The following is a 27227-nucleotide window of genomic DNA, read 5'->3' as shown; positions in this document are numbered from 1 at the left end:
ACTCTGCCTTTTCCACAGTGTCATATGCTCGGATTCATGCGGTACATTTTATGACTGAATAGAATGTTGAATACAAGTAACTTTTCAGATTGGCTTCTTTTATTTAGCAAAGTGCATTTAAGCTTCTTCCATGTCTTTTCATGGCTTGATAGTTCATTCCTTTCCAGAACAATAATATTCCAGGAATAACATTCAGAAATGTATCACAGTATGTTTAATCCATTCATCTATCAAAGCACATCATGGTAGCTCCCAAGGTTTTAGCAATTATGAATAAAACTTCTCTAGGCATTCATATGTAAGTTGTTGTGTGGCTTAAGTTTTCATCTCACTTGGGTTATACCAAGGAGCCTGACTGGTGCACTGCAGGACAAGACTATGTTTAACCTCACATCAATGTATGGTTGCTGGGGGTCATGGCCTGCAACCCAGGCATGTGCCCTGACTGGGAATCGAACCTGCGACACTTTGGTTCACAGTGCTCAATCCACTGAGCTACGCCAGCCAGGGCCTCATTTTTAATTAATTTTTGTAAGAAGTGTAAGATCTGTGTCTAGATTCGTTTTTTCTTTTTTGCATGTGCACAGATGTTCCAACACCACTTATTAAAAAGACTCCTTTCTCCATTAAATTGACTTGATTCATTCTCAGTTTACTCTATTTGTGCGGCTCCATTTCTGGGTTCCGGATTCTGCTCCTGTGATCATTTACCTGCTCTTTGGCCAATTCCACAGTCTCCTGATTACTGTAACTTCATAGTCAGTCTTGAAGTCAGCTCGAGTCAGCTCTCCAGTGTTCTTTTTTCCCTTCAACATTGGGTTGGCTCCTCCACATGTTTTCCCTCTCCGTATAAACTTCAGACTCAATTTTTCAATATACACCTATTGACTTGCTGGGACTTAGACTGTGACTGTGTTAAATCTATAGCTCAAGTCGGGAAGAACTGATACCTTGATAAAATATTGAGTGCTCCTATCCATAATTTATTTAGATTGTTCTTTCTCTTCATCAGAATTTTACAGGTTTTATCACATAGGCCTTGTTTATTTTGTTATAGTTGGGCCTATTTCTCTCTCTTTTTTTTTTTTTTTTTGCTAATGCAAATGATACCATGTTTTCAGTGACAAATTCCAGTTGTTCATTACTAGTTTAATAAGATAGCAAATGGCTTTTGTATTTTAACCTTGTATCCTCAACCTTGCTATATCCACTTATTAAGTTCTGGTATGTTATTTTGTTTTTCTTTGTTGTTATTTTTAATTCATTCATATTTTTAATGTAGACAATCATGTCATCTGCAAACAAAGTCAGTTTTATTTTCTCCTCAATCTGTAAATCTTTTATTTCCTGTCTCATTGGATGTTGAACAAAACTGGCAGAGGGGATCCTTTCCTTTTTCCTCATTTTAGCAGGAAAGCTTCTAGTTTCTCACCACTGAATATGAAGTTAGCTGTGAAACTTCTGAAGATGTTCTTTATCACATTTAGGAAATTCCCCCTCTATTTTGACTTGCTAAAAGGTTTTATCATGAATAGGTGTTGGATATTGTCAAATGCTTTTTCTGCATCTACTGAAAGGATTGTATGATATTTTCTTCTTTAGCCTGTTGATGTAATGGATTACATTAATTTCTGAATGTTGAATGAGGCTTGAAGACCTGAAACAAATCCCACTTGGTTGTGGGATTTGTGGTAGTGTACAGCTGACCCTTGAACTGTTCAAGTCCACTTATATATGGATTTTTTCAATAAATACTAGAAATATATTTTCTTATAATTGTAATAACATTTTTTCTCTAGCTTACTTCATTGTAAGAATACAGTTTATAATACATTTAACATATAAAATATGTGTTAAGTGACTGAATATTTCATCAGTAAGGTTTCTGATCAATAATAGGCTATTAGTTGTTAAGATTTTGGTGAGTTAAAAGTTGTAACACAGATTTTTAACTATCCAGGGGGTTGGCACCCATAACCCTTATAATTGTTCAAGGGCCAACTATATATTCTTCTGATTACATGTTTGGATTTGTTAATATTTTGTTGAGTATTTTTGCATCTATGTTCCTAAGAAATATTAGTTTACAGATACCCTTTCTTGAAATGTTGGGATCCTGGTCTCACACAATGAGTTAGAAAGTTTCCCTCTTCTCCTTTCTGGAAAACATTGTCCAGAAGCAGTGTAATTTCTTCCTTAAATATTTGGTAGAATTTTTTTCAGCTGATTAAGGTATTATTGATAAAATTGTACGGTATTTAAAACATACAATGGAGTGACTAGCTATAGGTATACTTTGTAACAGGATTTCCCACATCAAATTAATTGAAACACCTATCACCCCACGTATATTCACTATCAAACTACAGGTATAGAGTTGTTCACAATATTCCTTTATTACTCTTTTAATGTCCATGGAATCAGTAGAGATTGCTCCTCTTTCATTTATAATATTAGTAATTGTGTCTTCTCTCTTTTATTCTTAGATTGGCCCACGGTTTAATTTTATTGATCTTCTAAGGACCAGTGTTTGATTTCACCAATTTTTTCTTTTGATTTTCTGTTTTCACTTATTTTGCTCTAAATTTTATTTCTTTGTAATGACTACTGTGGATTTAATTTGCTCCATTTTCTAGTTTCCTAAGGTAGAAGCTTAGATTACTATTATAAGAAACTTGAATGTTTTAAATATATGCAATTAATGCTATACATTTCCCTCTAAGCACTGCTTTCACTAAGCCACACATTTTGAAAAGTTTTTTATTTTTATTTAATTCAAAATACTTTTAAATTTCTCTCGAGACTTTTTCTTTTACCCATGTGTTATTTTGAAGTATGCTGGCTATCTCCAAATATTTTGGGAATGTCCTGCTATCTTCTGTTAATTATTTCTATGGTGTAATTCTATGTGGTCTGAGAGCAAGTTTTGTATGATTTCTACTCTTTTAAAATTTGTTAAAATGTGTATTATTACCCAGAACATGATCTGTAGTGGTGAATGTTCTTATGATCTTGAAAAGAATGTGCATTAGCTGTTGCTGGATAAAGTATTCTATAAATATCAGTTTGATCCAGTTGATGATGGTACCATTCAGTTCAGCTATATCCTTCCTGATGTTCTGCATCCTGGATCTGTCAATTACTGATTGAGGGTCTTACTGAGAGATGTTAGCAGGAGGAGATGTTGACTTATAACTGCCTTTCTAGTAGCTTTTCAAATATTCATATATTTTTTCTCATTTGATCTATTTGTAAATAATTTTTGACAATTTTCATCCTTGCTTCCTTATCTTTATTTTATCCCTACTTTCTATGTACCTCTATGGCTTTTGTTTGATATTTTATTGTTTATGATTTTTATGTCAATATTTACCTTGTACAGATAATTTTTTGTAGCTACTGGTTTTTGAATCATTGAACTAAGTTTGTTTAGTTCAAAAATCTTGGCCTCTATTCTTTGTCTTACAACCCCATGCTCAATCCAGCAATAAAACTTGCCATCTCTTCTTTAACAATATTTCCTAACACTTCCACCCCACCACTGTAATTCAAGTGACCATTTTCTCTTACCGAGACTGCTTCAATAACCTCCAAATGGACTCTCTTCTTCCACATTTACTGACCTATAATGCATTCATTTTCCACACAGTAATCAGTGTTACCCATTAACATAAATCAGTTTATCACTGTCACTCCCCTCTTCTAATGACTTCAAATTTCATTTCAGAATAAAATCCAAAGTATTTACTGTGACCTACAAGGCCAGAAGTTATCTGACTCCTATTTTATCTCTTACCACCCCTACCACCAATGATAGACGCATCACTGCCAGATTTGATCCCCTTGCTATTCCTTGAACACAGCAATACCTACTATTGTACTGTTCCCTCTGACCAAAATGCTTATCTATGAGAAATCCAAATGATTCCATTCTCATTTCATTCAGGGCACTTATTTTTCTTCCTAGTTCTTACCACTCCCTGGCATTATAAATCAGACTTTTTGTCTGTATGTTTATCAACTATCATCCCCATTTATCAACTAGAATATTTGCTCTGTAAGGTCAGGAGACCTGTATATTGAGTTCACACCTATAAATTGCATGGTATGTAGTAGATGCTTTATAGATACATGTAGAATCAATGAGGGATGTAATATATATTGTATTATTCTGCTACTTTTCACACAGTTCTTTGTATTTTATTTTTTTATATTCTTTTATTTAAATTATTTTATTGTTGTTCAGTTATAGTTATCCGTATTTTCTCCCCACCCCTCCTCCACCTCCTCCATAGCTCTTTATAGAACTCACAGTCTCTGTCTTTCATGTAGATTATAAACTCTAAGTCTAATTTTTTCTCTAAGAATCTACCAGACTGTTGCATAGTAAATACAAAGACAATATCTGCAATGGAGCAAATTAATAAATACCTTCATTCTAATTTGTAAGAGAGCAAAGAAATTCTTATGAACAAGGAAAGCAAAGAATGCCAGCTTCATTATGACACACAGGGCAACAAGGCGGCCACTGCGAGAACACACCTTGGAGACCTTCTGATTCTTTTTGCCCCTTTTGGCATACAGATTTCCATTTGCAAGGGGAAGTTTTCTGGAAACAGTAGCTTAGGAAAATACACAACATGTAGCTGTTATAATTGCCATGTTTACACTGGGTTCTGGGCTAGCTGTTCTGAAACAATCCTGGTAAAAATAAACTTTCAATGTGTTTTATGCAACCAGTGTTTCCAATAAGCACTGTTGACATGACCATTAGCGGTCTCCAGAACTTCTCCTTTACTAAGTATTTAACTGGCTGCTCAACCCCTACGGCTTCCCGTCTGCCTTTAATTTTCCCGTAGCAATTTTAATGCTAAAGCAACAACAGAAATACACAAGCCATCCTCTGGGAGGATATCTGACGATAATTTGAAAAGCCCTTGAAATAAGAAAATTGAGGTAGGTGAGTGAAAGGCCAGCAGAACAGATTATGTATTCCCTATATGATACACAACTATACATTATCCTCACCTTCTAACACTCCAGCTCCTTATTCTCTGCTGAACACTTGACTACAGGCCCTCCCACATTTTCTTTCCTAGAAAAATTCTGGCTCCCATAGTAAATCAAAAGGAAATATTTTCGTTATAATTATTACCTGTGCTCCATAATAATGTTAATATTTAAGAGTAATTATAATTCTGATTAAAATGCCTAAGGTCACCCTAAAGTTCTTAAAGCTCTTGTCATATTTTCATAGTCATTGTTGGAGCCTTTTTATTAAATAAGTCAATGTTACTTATGTCAATATTAATAAAATAAAACTATTGAAATTTTTGAAAGTAATGATATACATATAATATGATGAATAACAAACTTTGTTTTAAGTAGTTCTATAGGCAATTTGAAATGATTCATGGTCACTCTTGGATGTGTAATTCACCTAGCAGCTGACCTAAAGAATATTTTGTAGTTCACCATGTCATTTTTTGGCCTAATTTTTTTAGCTGTACTGACGTACTACTGAAAATAAAATTTAAGTTCTTTAAAATGTACATTGTGGTGAGTTGATATATGTATATATTGTGAAAGAATTCCCCCATCTAGTTATTTAATACATTCATCACCTCATATAGTTTCTTTTTAGTGAGAACATCTATTTCCCACTCTCTTAAATTTCAGTTTATATGATACAGTATTATCAACTATTAGACCTTACTCACCTTCTATCTAAAAGTTTGTACCTTATACCAACTTGTATTTCTCTCACCTCCCAGCACCAGGCAACAACTTTTCTACACTTTTCTATGAGTTTGACTTTTTAAAAAGGATTCCACATGTAAGTGAAACCATGTAATATTTGACATTCTCTGCCTGGCTTATTTTACTTAGCATAATGCCCTTAAGGTTCTATGCTGCCACAATGGCATGATTTCCTCCTTTTTCGTGGCAAAATAATATTCCATTGTATACATACACCACTTTTTTTTATCTGATCACCTGTTCATAGACACTTAGGTTGTTTCCATATCTTGGCTATTGTAAATAACACTGCAATGAACATGTAAGTATTGCTACCTCTCCAAGATAATGCTTTTGATTCCTTTGAATATACAGCCAGAAGTGAGAATGTGAATCAAATGATAATTCTATTTTTAATTGCATGAGAAGTTTCCATACCAAGTATGCCAGTTAACATTCCCAGGAACAATGTGCAAGAGTTTTCTACACATGCTTGTTAGCATTTGTCATCTCTTTCTTTTTGATGCTGGACATTCTAACAGGTGTCAGGTAATATCTCATTGTGATTCTCATTTTCATTTCCTTGATGATTAGTGATGTTGAACATGTTTTTCATTTACCTGCTGGCCATTGTTTTATTTAATCTTTATTGTACTTTTTCCATTACTATTTAGTCCCCTTATACATCCTCCAACAAACAATCACCACACTATTGTCCATGTCCATGAGTCCTTTTTCCTTTTTGCTCAATCCCTCTACCCCTAACTACCACCCCCCAAACTGTCATCTGTTCTCTATCTATGAGTCTGTCTCTGTTTTGCCTGTTAGTTCAGTTTTTTCATTAGATTCCATATGAGTGAAATCACATGGTATTTGTCTTTCTCTGACTGGCTTATTTCACTTAGCCTAATGTTCTCCAGGTCCATCCATGCTGTCACAAAGGGTAAAATTTTCTTTTTTATGGCTGAGTACCATTCCATTGTATAAATGTTCCATAGTCTTTTTATCCACTCATCTACTGACAGACACTTGGCCTGCTCCCATATCTTGGTGATTGCAAATAATGCTGCAAAGAACATAGGGGTGCTTACATTCTTTCGAATTAGTGTTTTGGGTTCCTTTGGATATATCCCCAGAAGTAGGATCGCTGGGTCAAAAGGCAGATCCATTTTTAATTTGTTGAGGTGTCTCCATACTCCTTTCCACAGTGGCTGCACTAGTCTGCATTCCCACCAACAATGCAGTAGGGTTCCTTTTACTCCACACCTTCGCCAGCACTGTTATTTGTTGATTTATAAACAATAGCCATTCTGACAGGTGTGAGGTGATATCTCACTGTGGTTTTAATTTGCATTTTTCTGGTGATTAGTAACACTGAACATCTTTTCATATGTCTACTGCTCCTCTGTTATGTCCTCTTTGGAGAAGTGTCTACTCAGGTCCTTTGTCCACTTATTAATTGGGTTGTTTGTTTGGAGTTAAGTTTTATAAGTTCTTTATAAATTTTTAATATTAATCACTTACCAGATATTGGTGAATATGTTCTCCCATTCTGTGAGTTGTCTTTTTACTTTGTTGATGATTTCCTTTGCTGTGCAAAAACTTTTTAGTTTGATGTAGTCCCATTTGTTTATTTATTTTCTTTTGTTTCCCTTGCCTGGGGGGGATATTTCTGATAAAAAAAAATTGCTACAAGCAATGTCCAAGATTTTGCTTGCCTATGTATTCTTCCAGGATTTTTATGGTTTTGGATCTACCATTTAAGTCTTTTATCCATTTTGAATTTATTCTTGTTTATGGCATAAGAAAGTGGTCTAGTTTCATTTTTCAGCACATATCTGTCCAATTTTCCCAACTCCATTTATTGAATAAACTATCGTTAGCCCATTGTATGTGCTTCCTTTCTCTGTTGAATATTAGTTGACTATAAAGGTGTGGGTTTATTTCTGGGCACTCTACTCCATTCCATGAATCTGTTCATCTGTTTTTATGCCAGTTCCATGCTGTTTTCATTATTATGGCCCTATAGCACAGTTTGATATTAGGTAGGGTGATTCCTCCAACTTAGTTCTTCTTCTCAGGACCAAAAAGAAATGATGTTGCTATGTGGGGTCATTTGTGGTTCTATATAAATTTTTGAAATATTTGTTCTAGTTCTGTGAACTACATCATTGGAAACTTGCTAGGAATTGTTTTGAATCTATAGATTGCTTTGGGTAGTATGGACATCTTAATGATGTTAATTCTTCCTATCCATGAACACAATATGTGCTTCCATTTATTTGTATCTTCTTTAACTTCTTTCTTCAGAGCCTTATAGTTTTCTGAATACAGGTCTTTTACATCCTTGGTTAGGTTAATTCCTAGGGATTTTATCCTTTTTGTAGCAACTGTGAATGGGATTATTTTCCTAATTTCCCTTTCTGTTAATTTGTTATTGGATATAACAGTGCAGTAAATTTCTGGATATTAACTTTGTAACCTGCTACTTTCCTAAATTCATTTCTTATTTCTTCTTTACAAAAATGTCTATTTAGTAACTCTGCCTATTTATAATTGAGTTGTTTGATTTTTTGCTATTGAGTTGTAGGAGTTCTTTAAATACTTTAAATATTAACCCTTTATTAGATACATATATCATTTGTAAATATTCTCTCCCATTCCATCAGTTGCTTTTTCATATTGTTGTTGGTTTCCTTTACTGTGCAGAAACTTTTTAGCTTAATGAAGTCCCACTACTTTATTTTTGCTTTTGTGGCTTTGCTTTTGCTTCTGGTGTCAAATGCAAAAATAACTGCTAAAGCCAATGTCAAGGAGCTTACCACCTGGGGTTTCTTCTCAGAGTTTCATGGTTTCTGTCTTACAATCAAGTCTCTAATCCATTTTGAGTTGATGTTTGTCTGTGATATAAGATAGGAGTACAGTTTCATACTTTGGCATGTGACTGTCCCATTTTGCCAACACCATTTATTGAAAAAACTATCTTTCCCCACAGTCTTGGCTGCTTTGTTGTACATTAATTGATCTTATATGCATGGGTTTATTTCTCAGCTTTCCATTCTGTTCCATTGATTTTTGTGTCTATTTGTATGCAATACCATACTGTTTTGGTTAGTGTAGCTTTGTAATATAATTTGAAACCAGGAAGCATGATGCCTCCAGCTTTGTTCCTATATCTCAAGATTGCTTTGGCTATTCAGGATCTTTCTCATTTTTTCTTTTGTCCCAGAAAAAGAGTAGAACATTCTAATAATTTTTATCTCTCATAAAATGTAATAAATGATATGAATCAAATTTGATTTCTTCTCTTAAATCTTCTCTCAAAGCAAAGTAACAGTAAATAAAGAAAAAGGGTAAAAGGATAGGAAAAGGTAGATACCAATGGACATAAAATCATGATTTTAACTCAACAACTTTATATCTAATAAACATCAACTTCTGGATTTCAAAAGAGTGATATAGATTTGTTTCAAAACTAAAATGACCAAATAACACAGTACCAAAAACCCAAAGCACACATGTTGGCTTTTATGTCAGAATCAACCATTTTAGTATTTAAGATGTTGCCTTGTTACTTTTTCTGCTTAATATCTATTTAAAGCTCACATGGCAATACAAAGGAGTTCCTTAAGGCTCTTTGAAATTAAGGTATTTATTCTCCAGAAACGCATCTACCATCAATCTTTCTTTTACCCTACAAGGGTGTCATTTTTCCCATTTGATTAGCTCTGAGTCAAAACCAGTGCTGTGGCCTTGTGAAATAATTATAAAATTACTAACTTCAATAGCAAGGGACAGAAATTTCTTGCTTAAAAGTAAAGTTAAAAAATGGACATAGGACATATTAATTTTTAATTAATATTGATTTCAACTATTCTCTAGATCATACTTAAGAACATCTCAATTGTGATGAGGGCAACTGAGAAAATAGCCATTTTCATGTAGAAAATATAAAGAAGATTTAGTAAAGCCCTGTCTGGTGTAGCTCAGTGGATTGAGCTCAGGCTGCAAACCAAAGCATCACAGGTTCAATTCCCAGTCAGGGCACATGCCTGGGTTGCAGACCATGTGAGAGACAACCACACACCAATGTTTCTCTCTCTCTCTCTTTCTCCCTCCCTTCCCCTCTCTAAAAATAAATAAATACATCTTTTTTAAAAAAAGAAAACTAAGAACACAATTCTATAAAAAAAGATTTAGTAGACACAAAAGATTGACTTTTTTAAGTATAAATTCCCTAAAATTATCATTAGTATTTGTTTTTCTAAGGGATTCATAAGCATCTACTCAGAAGAAGAAGTTATCAATCACACTGTTATGCAACCTGGATGAAACAAGCCATGTTAGGCTGAGTACCCCAGACTATGTATTATCCAAAGCAGTTCTATAGTACTGTAGGGCCTTCTTACCTTAAAAGTTGTGGTGCCATAGAGCTTGGTGGTATGGACTGTCTCTGGAAGCACATTAGTGATATTGGTGATGAATTCTTCCAAGTATTTACAGGATTTCTCCAAGTGTGTTGTATTAATAATAATCTGGACAAGCTGGAAAATAACAAGCACATGTAAGAATCATTTGACTCTTTGCCCCAGGACAAATGGCTTGATACCAATCTTCTGGTGAGAGAAAAGCAAAAGGTATGATGGCAGAAGGCATCTGTATTCTACAAAGGGTATTTTAAAGCATGGGTATTATTACTTCATTTATGAAGCCCTCCCTGACTACCCAAAGCATCCTGTATTTCCCCTACTATATACAAGGTCTCTATGGGAAGTCCAGCCACTGTTAATATGACAAGAACAGTTTGCACAACATCAGTGTAACCTGGCAACCAAGGAGAGTGGACTGGAATGCACATGCATGAACCATGATGATTTCACTGTACTTGTTGTGGGGGCAGTAGACACCGTAGCACATGTACTACGTGGCCATTGCATTCAAAATGACTGAGTGAGTTGAGCAAAGAATCTGCATCAAATTTTGTGTTAAGCTTGAACATTCCTCTACAGAAACTATTTGGATGATTCAGAAGGGTTTCAGGGACAATGCACTGAGTGCTGCACAAATAAAGTGTGGCATAAACACTTCTAAGATGGTTGAGAATCTGTTGAAAGTGATCCACATTCTGGAAAGCCTGCAACAAGCAGAACATCTGAGAATGTTGAGCATATCCAGGCTGTAAGGAACTGCAGTTGTTAATGACTTGATTCAAACCCCTACCAATGAACAGATTTCCTCAAAAAGGCCATAACTGGAGATGAATCATGGGTCTATGGCTCATGGGTCTATGATCCAGAAATGAAGTCCCAGTCATCCCAATGCAAATTGTCTGGTTCTCCACACCTGAAGAAGGTGCAAGATCAAGACCATGTTAACTGTGTTTTTTGATTGGGAAGGTGTTGTCCATCACAAGTACACCCCTCCACACCAAACAATTAATAAGGAATACTACTATAATGTCCTTTGTCAGTTGAGAGAGGCAATATAATGAAAACTGCTGCAGCTATGGGCAACTTGGTGATTGGCAGTTTCATCATAACAACGTGCCTGCTCATGGCATCACATTTCATGCAGAGTTTTTTGGTGAAACATCAAATCATGCAGGTGACTCAGTCCCTCCTACAGCCCAGATTTGGCACTCTGCTACCATTGGCCTTTCCCAAAACTAAAATCACCTTTGAAAGTGAGAAAATTCAGAATGTCAATGAGATTCAGGAATACAACAGAGCAGCTGGTGCTGATTCCAACAAAGGATTTTGCAGAGTGTTTTGAACAGTGGAAGAGATGTTGGGACAAGTGTGTGAGGTCCCAAGGTGCCTACTTTGAAAGGGACTAAGGCATCATTGTCCTATGTACAGTGTTTCTTATATCCTGTATCTTCTTCAATAAATGTCTCTATTTTTCATAGTATGTAGCTGGATACTTTCTGGACACACCTTATAGAAGTTCTTGCCACTCTATTTTAGACATATTTTCTTCTGTTTAAAAAGGACTAGGGGTGGGGGGGCGCGAGGAAACTAATAGTGTTTAGCATAATGCCTAGCCTTAAATAACTGCCAAATAAATAAAATAAACTCCCACTAAAAGAACAAAAATAATTGAAATGGAAAGAAAAAGTTTCAAAATTAGGCCTGAAGAACACAGAGGTGTTGGACTGGACTGCAGTAAATTAAACTACATTAGTCTATGGAAGAAAACACATGGGCACTGAAGTCAGAGAAACCAGGGAATTAACTATTCACAAAGTGTTGATCTTGAAAGCATTTCTTAACTTCTCTAAGCTTATGGCTTTATCTGTAAAATGGCAATAATAACTTCTAACTCACAGAGTTATTGTAAAAATTAAATATCTTCAGTTAATACTATTTCTCTTTTCTTACAGAAAAGATCCTTAAAGAAGGCAGTACTTATAAGAACAAAGTCATCTATAAATTACTTTGAGAGGTGAATGAGGAATAACTATTATTATCTATATAGAACTGAAGTATGTAAAGCACCTCACAACTCATTTTCTTACATTGTCTTCCCAACAACCTGAAGAAAAATATTAAGTGGGAATAATTATTACTTCCATTTTTCTAAAACAAAAACAAAAATAAAATTATTTTATTTAGATCACATACCTAAATGGAACTAGGACTCAAATCCAAGTATCTACCTTCAGTTATGAACTCATGTAAATGACTCCCAACAGGGCCTTTTGGCCTAGTGTAAGAGGCAGCCCTGGCACGCTGCATGGTAGGCACAGTAGGCTGGAGCAGATCCTGGGTCTCCCATAAACTAGAACCTTCATCCTTTGATTCTACTCTACGTGAAAAACAAAATACAAAGGAACAGTACCTACTACTTATTTCAACTATGGAAACTCTTCACATTCCCCAGAGTCTAAAAGAAGCACAAAGAGAAAATGGAATGGAACCTTTGTTTCTCTCTCTCTCTCTCTTCTACTTCTTTAATGTTTCATTTTTATAAGACCATTTTCTGGTAGTAGGGCTCTGGAAGGTAAGGGGAGTATTGTCTACCAGAAAATGGATCAACTTAGGTCCTTCTTTTAGTCTAGTGAGAGAGTGAGTCGGGGGAAGAGTGGGTAGATGACGCAAGGGGAAACTGGAACTAAAAAGATGAAGGGAGGTATAACACATTTTTACAGTCAAATGGTATTTCTGTGGAATATAAAACAAAAATATTAATAGGACTGTAATCAGAAAGTCCATTCTTTCTTCCTCAATAGCACTTAGCACACAGTTCTTGCTCAAAATTATATGTCAACTCATAATGACAATACTTTGGTAATAGACTGGACAAGGGGAAAGATACCTTCTACTCCCCTAAGGACCAGCCAGAAGATCTGAGAAAAACAGCTCTTTTCAACATGATGACGGAGCAAAGACCCAGAGGTGCAGGTCCAACAAAGATGAAAAGTTAGGGCAACACTGGGACTAGATCTCTGTATTATTCCCAACAACTCATCAGACAAGTTCACATTCATCACGAGGCCCTTTCCGCTCATTCTACAGCTTGAATTTGGAGACTGAGTTTTGGACATAGACACTATCTCCTACAAAAATAAGTAAAATATCAGCCTTTTAGCTTTAGAGTGCTCTAGAAAAAAACATACACCAAAATAAGCAATTTGTCATCCTTTCCTTTCAACGTGTTTCTCCATCAGAGGAAGACTAAAATCATTTAAAAAGGTTTGATTGTCTAAATTAAATCACTCTTCCTCCTGAGTGGGAAAGGGGCTACTGGCAAGGTTGTCTTGATGCAGAAGTCAGAAAAGTAAGAGAGTTAATTTGGAAAACTGAAGAATTTCTATTTTAAAATTAGCATTACTTATTGGGAACACATTCTATCTATCATAAAAATCCTAATAATACGGAGAAATCGTGTCATGTTATCGAAATAAAAAACAGTGGCAGTCAAAGAGAAAATTGTCCTGTTTTGCAGGATATTGGCAGTTTAAAAAAAAAAAAGGAGGCGGCTTCACTGGGTACAGTAGTAATTTCCCATGACTTTTTAAAGATCTGTCAACACAAAAGATCACCATGAATTACATCAGTTGGCTGTCAGTCACTTCTGAAATGTTTCATTGCTGAGCATAGAAAAGACTATTAAAACACTCTAGGATTACAGTAGATACCATGTCATTTTCAAAGGGAATATTGTCTGTTAATGAGGTCTAAGTGATCTCTTCTCCTGAATGACAGCTAACCAAAATCCTTACAAGGGCATTTACAAATGTGAAGCCAGATGCTTTGGGGGTAATTTTAAAAGTAAGGATGAAACAAAGCAATTTCAGATATCAACTTCCATCAGAGTTTGAGCTCCTTTGATATTTTTAACCCCTACTTCCCACTCTATTACAAAAATAAATCACTGCGGCAATCTAAACTGTCCTTAACATTGTTTCAAGGACATGGAACTAACAACAGATCAGATATTAACTATGTCTTACATAAAATAAAGTTCTATGAGAATTATCAAAAAAAGAGAAAACACTATAGAGCACCTCTCACAACGAGAGCACCAGTCACCTCTCACAACTAAATAACCAAAGTCACTTTGGTTACAAATCATTAAGGAACAGAACATTTTCCTGTCTCTCCCACTATCACAGAGAATCTAATGAGCAAGGGCACAGAGCTGACCAGGGGAGTCACTTCTCCAACCCCAGCGAAACACCCCAGCGGGGCCGGAGCAATGATGATGGAGTGATGTTCAGATTCTTGACAAACTCCAGGAAAGAAAATGTCTTCATCATCTTCAACAGTTCAAAACTAAGCCCTAAATTCTAAGAACAAATTTCCATCCCCAACTATAAACTACTTCTGGGGTATTTATATCTTACTTATATCAGAATTGATAGTATGCTATTTCCCGAAGCAGAGATTTAATTTACTACACTGAATCTCCCCAAATGGACTAACCCAAAGCCAGTAAGTAAGAAGTCACACTCTTCTCCACAGTGCTTCTCAACTGTTACATTTGCAAGAAGATAAAGAACTAAATCACTGCCATGGTTCTCACTCACAAAAACAAGATCCCTAAGACTTCATGAAATTTTTACTTCCATATCATCCCTGCAAAGGTATCAAAAGGCGCATTAACTGCTGATTTTATGCCGTCTCCAAGGAAAACATCTAAAGTACTAAAATACTTGAAACTACTGGCCCCAAATTCAAAGGTTGGTACAACGCTTATATCTGACAAAATTTAAGTATAAAATGGTTTAATGTAATACTGGCTGGATATCTTTGCTATTTAACAACAGGGGATGGGGACACATGGTGTGTGGGTGACAAATAATGCAGGCTAGAGCCCTGTGGTCATCAACCTAAAGTATATTAAAAACACAGGGTGAATGCAAAGCACCGTCACTTATTCAGGTTTCCTGGGACACTATTATAATCATAAAAATATAAATATTCAATATGGCATCACTGATAGGAACTATGAATTTCTCTAATTTTACCCTAAGAACCTACCTACCTACTTTCTTTTTTTTTTCTTCTCTCTTTCATGAATTCAAAACCATGTGCCAAGGATTCAGGATACAGCTGTACAAATTCAAACACAAAAGAGGCAAAGTCCCTGACCTCGAAGACACTATAGTAAACATATACACATATAAACACATCGTGTACTGCCAGGCAGAAATGAGCTCTGGGAATAGAAGTGAGAATAAGGAGTGCATGGCAATGGTAGGTCTGAGTTCCTCTGAGGTGGGTGGTCATGGAAGGCTGCCTTAAAGAAATGATATTTGAATGGGGACTTAAAGTGAAGGTAAAATATGTCTATCATCTATAATAAATAAGTTATTTTAAGTCCAATTTACATCTTAAACCTTTCTATCGATATATTCTTTGCAAATAAGTAGGATGTCCTTGGACTCATCTTAAAACTTCTTTTAAACTTAACTAATTCTTTGATATTCTGAAATAATAAACTAGTCATTTATTTCCTTTCTCTCTATGATACTGATGTTTTTAAATTAGTGTAGTGAAAGAATAAAAGTTCAGAAAAAAGTATGATTTTCAAACTCATTTCAAAGAAATTTTTTAAAGAAAGAGTATTTCAAAACTTATCTCAAATCCTAGTTCCAAATGGATTACTGCTTAGCTGGCCATGAGCAAAGTTATTCTCTTTCTTCATCTTCAAATTGAGGTAAATATGATTTCAGTGATATGTGGAATCTAATGAACAAACTGAACAAACCAGGAAAATGGGGACAGACCCATAGATGGAGATCAGGATGACAGCCAGTGGGGGAGAGAGGTTGGGGGTGGAGGGATTGAACAAAAAGGAAAAAGGACACATGGACATGGACAACAGTGTGATGACTGCCAGGGGAAGGGGGTTATAAGTGGACTAAAAGATAATGTAAGAAAAATACAATAAAGATTAAATTTTAAAAACTGAGGTAATAACATAAATGTGATACCTAAGAAATAAATACATTTTAATTAAATATAGATACTAATATAAAAATATAGTATTGAGTATAATATACATCAAATTGCTGAAGTCAATTACTGATATGGGCTTACTCATTAGATCTCCAACTAAATATGGCTTAAGAAAATACACAGCCATGCTAGCCAATCCCATCACTGAATGCTACAAAATAATCACATAATCAAGAACAAATTAATTTTCTATTCCATTTATCCAGAGATTCTTTCTCTCTCCTCCAACTCCAACATTTGCTTTTAAGCTCTAATTTCAACTAAAGACCTTACTTTTACTGGAAAAACTGAGCATTTGGAGCCTACCACCAAAATATATACTGAACCATCACCTCTGCATCCACATACTCAGTCTCATCTGTTAGGAGACATGAACTTTATACCTCCTGAAGCCAATCCCTTTAACTGTGTCCAGATTAAAATCTCTTTCCTACTTACATTACTCCAGGGACTTCCCCCATCTTCCTACATAGTCAACTTTCACCTTCTATTGTACATTCTCATCCAAAATAATACGCTATTACTTCTACTTAAAAAAAATAAACCTTTGCTTAACCCATTTCCTTTAAGGGCTACTACCTATGTCCTTCCTTACATTTGTAACAAAATTCCCCAATCAAGTTGTCTTATTCTTGTTATCTCCAATTCCTCTCTTTCATTCTTTAATTTTTTTAATGTAAATAAATGCTTCATTTTAGGATAGTTTAATATTTATGAAATAGTTGCAAACAGTTCCCAAATACCCCACACTCAGTTCTCCCTACTGTTAACACCTTATGTTACTAGAGTACATTTGCCACAACTAGGAACCAACATTGGTACATTACTATTAACTGAACAAGACACTATATTCCCATTTCATTTGTTTTTCCCTAATATTCTTTACCTTTTTCAGGATTCCATCTAAGATCTCACATTACATTTAGTTGAAACATCTCCCCCTTACCTCCTGTGCTCTGTGACAGTTTCTCAGACTTTGTGTTTGATGACCCTGACAGTTTTGATGAATACTAGTCAGGTATTTTGTAGAATGTACTTAAAGTTGGGTTTGTTTAATGTTTTCCTCATGGTTAGACTGAGGTCATGGGTTTTAGAAGGAAGACCACAGAGATGAAATGCCTTCTCATCACATGGCATCAAAGGTACTTGCTAGCAACACAACTTAACACTGATAATAGTAACCCTGATCACCTGAACAAAGACAAGGTGTGAATCTAGGCAGCTGCTACTAGTGCCAGGCCTGGGGCCACTTAGCAAGAGGTGGGGGGTTGGGAGTGGGGCATACTGAGGCTGCCTGTTGCTTGCTTGACAGGATTTAGGAAGTTGTGAAGCATGAGCCAAGACCAGCCATGCATATGGAAAAGTCTCTGTTAACAGCTTGAGTGGGCTGGTAAGTCTGGTGGGAGGGAGTCTCAGGGGATCTCCAGGTTGGGACAAACAGTGTTAGCCAGTTTGGTGGAGTCTCAGATATGGCACCCACCTGCCAGCTCTGTGGCTCTGTAGGGGGAGGGCTCACAAAAGGCACAACAGCCTCTGCCTACCTTCCTGCCAGGGAGAAAGATACCCCCAGGTCCCACCTTAATGTCAGACACTGCAGTTCCTCCCTGCATGCCACTGGTGTCTTTCAAGCTGCTATCCCATGCTGGAGCTCAGACAGAGTGAGTCTGAATAAGTCCATGTGTGGGTGCTTTAAGGAGACCTGTTTGGGACTCTAGAAGTTTCTTCCACCCACTAAATTCCTATGGGGTTTTGCAGCCAGAATTTATGGGGACTTATCTTCCTGGTACTGGCACCCTGGGCTGAGGGGGCTGGTGTGAGGCTGGGACTCCTTGCTCCTGAGATATTCCTCCTGATTTTCTATCCATCACACAGGGTGTGGGACTAGCCTGTTCCGAGTCTCCTCCCCTCCTAGCAGTCGGCATGGATGTGGTTTCTCTAATTCCATACTTTCCAGACTTCCATTCAACTCAATTTCTGACAGTTCTGGGTAATGGTTGTTCTATATTTTAGTTGTCATTTTGATGTGGTTTTGTGAGGAGGCGAGCCATGTTTACCTATGCCACCATCTTGACTGGAAGTCTCCCTACAGTCAATGCAATCCTTTTGAAATATGTCAGATCATGTCACTAGTGAAAATGCTGCCATCATTCCAGTTCCCTCAAAATAAAAGTCAAACACTTTACAATGGCCTACCATGAACCCCTGGTACCTGGCTAATCTAATCTCCTGCTTTTCTTCCCCTTGCTCACTCCATTCCAGCTACCCTTCCATAGTATCCCCTTAAATTGGTAATAACTACCTTCAGACCTTTCTGCCAGTTCTAACCTCCGCCAAGAATGTTCTTTCCCCTCAATTACAACTTGTCATCAAGATGTTGCTGTTTTTAATAAAATCACCCTTGAACCTCCACCAGACACCTGATTTCCTTAACCTAGGTTCTTTCTCTTCCTATATCACATTCACCATCTTTTAACATATTAGATGGTTTACTTTTATTATTTATGTTTTATGCCATTCGAGTACAAGCAAGGATCCCTTTTGTTGTTGTTCTTGTTGTTCACTTATTTATCCTTAGGATTTAGATCAATGCCTTTCACGTAATAAGAACTCAATAAATATTGTAAAGTTAATAAACAAATTATTTGTCTTCACAGGGCATCTTGTTCTAATCTGACTTCTCTTAATTGAAAAATTACATCTCGGTACCAGACCTGACAATCATTACTTGCCTAGACCTATTTCTTTCTTTTTAATTGATTTGAGATAGAGAGAGAAACATCAATTTGTTGTTCTACTTATTTATGTATTCATTGGTTGATTCTTCTACGTGCCCTGACCAGGATTGAACCTGCAACCTTGGCATATCGGGACAACACTCTAATCAACTGAGTACCTGGCCAGAGTCAGACCTCTATCTTAATAACTGACAATATGCATTGAGTATTTACTATGTACCAGGAATTGTTCTAAGCACTTTACATGTTAATCCTGACAACAATTCTATGAAATACGTGCTATCATTGTCCCTCTTTTTTACATACAACCAAGTAATATGCCAAAGAACACATCTGTTAACATCAGAACTAGAACTGGAACCCAGGCAGACTGCTTTAGAATGTGCACTCTCAAACACTGCTCAACTTCCCTTCTTCCCAAAGACCTGGAAAAAACAGCCTGAGGAAAACAGCAGTACCTGCTGAATGAACTAAGGATAGACACTTGAGACCTCAGAAAGGAAGACATTCAAGTTACTGAAAGGTAATGTTGAGCTGACTCAACATAGGGAAGCAAAGAAGCCATAAAAAAAAGCAAGAAATACAGTGTACAGATAAAAAGTTAGAGCATATGGACAGAAAAAAAGAAGAGATTCTATACCAGGTCGCCTTAAGAAAAGACAAACAGACAGACATCAGCTTATATGAACTTGTAAATCCTAAAGGAATTGTCTGACAACCTGAAACAGAATTCTGACCTTTTTGTACTTATAAATACTTCTGTTGTTTTAGTGGAAGTCCATTCCCTGTCACAAAACCATCTCTAATAAGAACAATTTCCACGTTTTTGTGGACCTCCTAGAAAAATCTCTATCATGTTACGATGAAATAGTAAGTCAATGTGAAAGGCAGTACATTAGTAAAAGTGAGTAAGTTTGGGGAAAACAACAACCTACACTTAGGTCCCACTTCTATCATTTTACTAGCTATATGACCTTGGGCCATCTCATTAAACTTTAATCACATGTCTTCTACAAAAATGGGAATAATAACATGTGCCCAGACTGCTTCAGATGTTACTGTGCTAAATGAGATGGCGTTTGTGACTGGACTTTGAAGAATACAGAACACAAACTGTTCTACCAATGCTGCCTATTGTAATGATGATTCAGGTGTGCACTGACTTCAGCTAACTGTAAAGGAGGCTATAATAGCTTCTCTTTCCAAAAGTAAGTAATACAATTATTTAAAGATTTATCAGTTGGTGATGAAAAAAATCACTGGGTGTGTGTCTACACATGCACACACCACCATAACCACCAAAATAAATGCCTGTGGATAGTTCTTCATTCACATGCAAAGATACTGATAATAAAGAAATCCAATGATTTAGGAAGAGCATTTAGCTTTCATTTAAACAGTGCCAAGAACTATGATATACTTCTTTGATAAGCTCCTACTGCTTCTTCCTATCACAATGGAATCAGAAGAACCAAAGAAGTAAGAATTCAAGTCTATCTCTTAAGATGCCACAATAAATCAACAGCACAGCCACAACTAAACTCAAGAGTCTTCTGAGGCCAAAGCTGTGTCTTTCACACCACGTTCCTTCTATGCTACTTGTTTAAAATGACATTTTAAGAGACTACTAAATGGAATGGTGTAAGAAGAATTATATCAAGGGTTATAATGTAGAGATAGTACACAAAATAAATAATATACTGCCTGCCCTACTTGGGATTCAGAAAAGGAGAACAGCACAATCTGACAAAAGCAGGACCAATGTTCACTCCAACTTTGTTTTTCTGTAGCCTTCCTGATCACAAGGTTAGCCTATTATCAGACACACAAAAGAAATAACTAATTATTTCTATACCCAACAATAAAAAGGAAGTTCTGCAAAATCAACAAACTGTTCTAACTAATGTCAAATGTGATGATCAATGGGGAAAAAAAAGTTTGTTATAAGTAGAATTCAATCACTGCCAATGCCCCACATTATAATTTTTTTGTATCTTAACATAGGGAAAAAAGAATAATTTCAAAACAGAAGTAGAGGCTCACCTGGCTTCCAGCTGTCTTTACCTATGGGTCAGTGTCATTAACTCTTCACTGACTTTCACTATAATCCTTGACAGTATATATCTAAAAATGTCAGGTTTTCCTAGAGCAAGTGCCTTTCAAACTACACCACCTCTACAGGTTAAACAGATGGCCAACAGCCTTTCTCTTCCCCTGTGGAAAAAAAAAATCCCTCCACAAGCACTCACTTTTGGCACTATAATTACCATAAAGTGGCAGGTTGAGGTTCCCATGTAATCCTAGGTTCCAAGAGAAAGGAAACTTCACATCTTTGTTAATTTTAGGACTTCGTGCCAGTGCTCCAAATCTTCATTTTGTCAGGATACTGTTCCCGACATATGCACAATGTCCGTCCTCTCTTTGTGAGACTGCATAAGCTTTCACTGAGGGGCGATGACTGCCTTTCCCTCAGGTCTCCTCAGTCCCAAAGCCCCAGACTTACAGCTGGTAAAGAGTAATTCACCACGCATGTACATGAGGAATCTCAAAAACAAAAGCTAAGGCTAACATCAATCAAGGCCTACGAGTACCAATATCTGTGGTATCAATGATTTCTGCAGGCAAAATATGATCTCACATTGTATGCTATATCTGACTACATTCATTTGGATAGAAACCTGATGTTGACTGTATTCTGCAACAAACAAGTTTGTTCATATAATCAATGGCAAATAAAACAAATTTAATCCAACTTGTTCAGAAAGGAAAACCCATTTAGCTAGTGAAAACAATGTGTGTGTGTGTGTGTGTGAGAGAGAGAGAGAGAGAGAGAGAAAGTACCTTTCAAAAACTAATAATGGATTTCCTCAAGGTGACCAAAGAAAAACACAAGACAGTCATTTTGCTCTTTCAGTTAGGGGTCCACCTGGAAGAGCATGGTGAACTATACAGAAAGTCATAATAAATTCATAAATAAACCACAGAGCCTAGGACATCTGTTGACATGTTGCCATGGCTGCCTCCATTAAAAGCAGCATTACCTCAGTAAGTCCAATGTTCTTCCTTTTAATAACATTCTGCAGAGAGTTGCTCAGAGTCCTGGTTAGCAACAGGTTTGTAGATTTTCGGATCATGTCATCAACTTCAGTTGAGCTGAAAAAAAGTGTCGATAGTTACTTATACCAAGTAGCAGAATTATTTTGCAAACAAATAAGGTGAGATTTCTAATAATAGTAATATCAACAAAATAATAATAATAAATAATGGCAGCCGCAAATAACATTTGTGCACCAGAAATTATTCTAAGTACTTTAATAAATCAAAATTTATTTAACCTTCACAATAAACATATGAAATAGTTATTATTGTCTATACAGATGAAAAAATGGAGGCACAGAAAAATTAAGTAACTTGCTCAAGGTCACACAGTGAGTGCAGAGCCAAAAAAAAAGGCTTTTCACACAGGCAGTCTAGCTCAAAAGCCCACAATATTTCCGCGCTGTGCTGCACTCTCCCTTAAAGAGTTCCCCAGCATGATTCCTCGTCCTAAAACCATTATTTCTTCCATACTTCTAAGTTCCTTCATAGACTAATATTGATAATTTTCCAACCTGGTATCTCTCTGTAGACTTCCTACATAATAGACTATGTAAGGACTGTTAGCTGGTAACAGTCCCTAAAAAAAGGATACCTCTGTTTATAGGTTATCAATTTCCATATAATGTCTATTTTGATCTCATTCCAAAATAAGTGTTTCAAGCCAGTAGTTTAATCTTGCACGCATGTTTTAGAATCCCACTTATGTGTTTTAAAATCCCACTTACTATCCCAAGAGTAATCATAAAGACATTTTCTATTCAGTAAAGAAACCTAAACATAAAGAATATTATGCCAAAGCTATTTTTATGTGCAGTTTAAAAAGAAAACAGTCTTGCAACCAACTGACTAAATTCAAGACCTATACATCCTTCATGAGCCCATGAAAACATCACCCAGGATGGTTTTCTACAAAAGATATCCTTTTGAGACAAAAAGTTCTTCAATAATAAGGTTACTATTATAACGATACTTGTTTAAACATATGAAGAACTAACTAAACAAAGATGTGTAAACAGTTCTTTGTCGATAATTTATTGCTTGTGGACAATGGTCACAAATTTTATCCAATTTCTCTTTCTGCAGATGGAAATCCAGGCTTAGTACAGTTGAATTAAAAATCTTAAATTCTAAATACATAATAGGCAAGCTGCATTGTCATGCTATGTGGAAAAGAAAAATATTAGAAATAAATAAAACTAAAAAATGCAAGGCCATTATCAGTTAGGAAAAAAGATACACAAAAATATTTTTATGGAGCCCATGTAGAGCCATATTTAACTGACTGGTACTTTGCAGCCCACTGCCACCCTTTCCAAAGTCATTACTGAATTGAAATACTCCATACACAAAAGACGCTAGGCACTGTGTCAGCAGAATACTCAGATTGCAACGTGCACAAAACAGTCGTGGCTCAGCTTCCATGTAGGAAAGTCCTGATTATGTCATATCAGTTGTGATATGGGCCACGAACAAACACAGGTTGCTGTAATAATGATTAACACAGTTGCCCCGAAAATCTGGTGACTGTGATGTTAATCACCCTCATGGCATCCTGTGCTTATTACATATATCTATTATGCTTTAAGAAGAACAGAAGTTCCACTTTTAGATGTAATGTAGAAGATCAAGAAAGTCTATCACCACTTTTGTAACAACAAGAAAGCTAGGTCTAAGCTAAAAGCTGTACTTTCCTTAAATGTCAATGAAGTGTAATGTGTAAATGAACTAAAGTGCACACGAGAACAAGGCCTTCAAAGGTGAGCAAAGAGTACCAGCCACTTTCATATCTCAGGCCCATACCTGCTCTGGGTAGGTATATATGAGGAAGTAAGAGTCATCAGCTGAGAGGCTTCGGTGGGATGAAGAGAAATCAGCTAAGTCTTTAGCAGTGTGGGCTAATATTGCAGATTGGAAAACTTGGAAGAGCCCCCAAACAAAAATAAACATACTGACCCAACAATTCTTTCCTAAAAAAATTCTGTTACATAAGAAAACGGTGGAGGCAGTGCTAGAAATCAGAAATCTTGCAGATTTTGCAAGGGATTTAGGTTCCAGGGCTATACTGAAATTCAATCCAAAGCAGCAAAAACTAAAGCTGAAACCAAGCCTCGCTCAAATACTGTTAAGATCACAGATAAGCCCCAGGACAGAAGCTTTGGAATTTCAGTGTCAGACTTAAGAACAAAGAGACTTCTGCAATGGCATTTAAAATCACAAGTAATTTAAAATTAATTAAAACTGAGACACTCAGTTCATTTAAGTAATGATGAAATTAGAATGACTTATCAAGCATCTAGGAGTCACAGAAGAAAAAGGAGAAAAAAGTGAGACAGGAAACACATCAGCAAAATCATCTCCAAACCTGGTACAATTCAAACGACAGATGCAAGAAGTTCAGCACACCCCAAACAGTATTCATGCAAATAAAACAACACACAGGACCATCACAGTTGAACCCTAAATTACAGAGATAAAGAGAAAGTCTCAAGGTAACCAGAGAAAAGACAACACGTTCAGAGAAATAACAATGAGGGCAACGACGCATTTCTCTCCGGACACAGTGCAAGCGGACGGTGGGCTGACATCTTTAAAGTGCGGGGACAGGGAGGACTGTCAACATAGAATTCTATACCTTGAAAAATATATTTTTGAAAACAAAGGTAAAAAACATTTAGACAGACAAAACCTAAGAAAATATGATACCGGCAGATATACACTAGAAGAAATGCTAAAACAAATTCTCCACACTGAAGGAAAAAGGGACCAGTAGTAACCTAGGAAGGAATGAGAAGGCCTGAAAGGGGCTAATACGTGAGTGAGTATAAAGACCTGCATTTTTCCTTGAATTTTAAAATACCATTAAATGGTCAAAGCACAAACAAAAGCATGTTTTAGGGTTTAAAAACATGTGTACTAAGTGGAGCATATGCCAACAATATTAAAAAAGAGAGAAGATAAATTGTTTTATACTGTCATAAGATTTTTAAATTATATGTAAAATGATGTATTATTCAAAGTAAATCGTGATAAGTTAAGGATGTATATTATAAACCCCAGAGATAACACACACAATGAATAAATAAATAAATAAATAAATAAATATGTTATATTCAAGTAAATGAAGAGGGAAAATAAATCATAATACCAAAAATACCTAACCAAGAAGAAGGAGGAAAATCAGGAAAGAGGGTCAAAAATTAATGAGACAAGTAGAAAACAATAGCAACAGAGAAGTTTAAATCAAAGCATATCACTAAATACATTAATATAGTTTCAAGGGGCTAGACACAGGGGAAATGGGACATGTTGATCAAAAGGAACAAACTTGCAGTTATAAGATGAACAAGTTCAGGAAGCTAACATACAATATGGCGACTTCAGTTAATAATACTGTATTGTATGTATACTTGAAATTTGCTAAAAAAGCAAGCCTGAGTGTTCTTATCACACACACACATGCGTGTGCAAAATGGTAACTATGTGAAGTGATAGATATGATAGTTTCAGCATATATATATGTATGTTAAATCATCATACTGTATGCCTTTAAAAAGTCAAGTACAATCTAAAAATGAGGATTTAAAAATAAAGGAGAAAAAGTAGTTTTATAATTATTTTAATTTTTCTGTTCCCAAGCTCGTTGTTTCTTCGTGTATGTAAGAATCTATCTCCTATGATATTCCTTCTGTAGAAAAAATTTCCTTTTATTTTCCATACATAGGTGTGAGGGCAATGGATTATCTCAGCTTTTGTTTGACTAAAAAAAAAATTACTTTGCCTTCATTTTTGAAAGATAATTTGCTGCTGACAGAATTTGGGCTTGATTCACTTTTCTCTGAGTACTTTAAAGATATCACTACAAATCATCAACAAAATAAAAAGACAACCCACAGAATGGGTGAACATATTCACCAATACATCTGAAAAGGCATTAATATCCAAAATTTATACAGTACTTACAAAAATCAACACCAAAAAACCAAACAACCCAATTAAAAAATGGGCAAAGGACCTAAATAGACACTTCTCCAAGGAGGACATATAGATGGCCAATAGATATATGGAAGGATGCTCAGCATCATTAGCCATCAGAGAGATGCAAATTAAAACCACAATGAGATATCACCTCACACCTGTCAGAATGGCTACCTTTAATAAATCAACAAACAACAAGTACTGGTGAGGATGTGGAAAAAAGGAAATTCTAGTGCACTGTTGGTGGGAATGCAGACTGGTACGCCCACTATGGAAACAGTATGGAGATACCTCAACAAATTAAAAATGGATCTGCCTTTTGACCCAGTGATCCCACTTCTGGGGATATATACAAAGGAACCTAAAACACTAATTCAAAAGAACATGAGCACCCCTATGTTCATTGCAGCGTTATTTCTAATCACCAAGATATGGAAGCAGCCCAAGTGTCCATCACTAGATGAGTGGATAAAACAACTATGGAACATTTGCACAATGAAATAGTACTTAGCCACTTAGCCATAAAAAAAAAAATTGTACCCCTTGTGACAGTATAGATGGACCTCGAGAACATTAGGCTAAGTGAAATAAGCCAGTCAAAGAAAGACAAATACCATGTGATTTCACTCATACGTGGAATCTAATGAAAAATCTGAACTAACAAGGAAAATGGGGACAGACTCATAGGTGGAGAGCAGGATGACAGCTAGTGGAAGGGGAGGTGAGAAGGTAGAGGAACTGAGTAAAAAGGAAATGGACTCATGGACATGGACAACAGTGTGGTGATTGCTGAAGGAAGGGAAGTATAAGGGACTAATAGGTAATGTAAAAAAATACAAGATTAATTTCTTTAAGTTAATTTGCTACTGATAGAATTCAGGCTTAGTTCATTTTTTTCTCTGAGTACTTTAAAGGTATCACTACATTGTCACTGGCTTGCATACTTTCTGAAGTGAAGTCTGCTATAATTCTTATCATTACATCTGCCTGTAATAACTCCCCCCCCCAAATGTCTTTTAAACATTCTCTTTACCTTTCATTTTTATCAATCTGCATATGATGTGTTTAAATATTTTTCTTTGCTTGCTGTTGTTACTATTACATTCTTGTTTACATTGATGGGAGTCTATCTCTGGTTTGGTTTGATTTATTTTTAGAATACTCTTAGCCATTTTCTTATAAAATATTTCTTCTTCCCAGTTTTATCTTCTAC

General features: G+C 36.0%; 1 protein-coding gene across 7 annotated transcripts in view; it reads right to left on the bottom strand.

Moving 5' to 3' along the window:
* EXOC6B (exocyst complex component 6B) overlaps positions 1-27227 on the bottom strand; it is a 559588-nt gene that overhangs the window by 231492 nt on the left and 300869 nt on the right. For all 7 annotated transcript variants that reach the window (XM_028514764.2, XM_028514769.2, XM_028514763.2 and 4 more), the window contains 2 exons: positions 21982-22093; positions 10149-10283 (listed from right to left, as the gene is read on the bottom strand). In XM_028514764.2, coding sequence (XP_028370565.1) covers positions 10149-10283; positions 21982-22093 — 247 coding nt within the window. The remainder of the gene's footprint in view (positions 1-10148; positions 10284-21981; positions 22094-27227) is intronic.

The sequence above is a fragment of the Phyllostomus discolor genome, chromosome 6 (assembly GCF_004126475.2).
Source record: "Phyllostomus discolor isolate MPI-MPIP mPhyDis1 chromosome 6, mPhyDis1.pri.v3, whole genome shotgun sequence".
NCBI lineage: Eukaryota > Metazoa > Chordata > Mammalia > Chiroptera > Phyllostomidae > Phyllostomus > Phyllostomus discolor.
The sequence above is the reverse complement of the archived record's forward strand: the minus strand, read 5'-3'. Positions and strand labels throughout refer to the sequence as shown.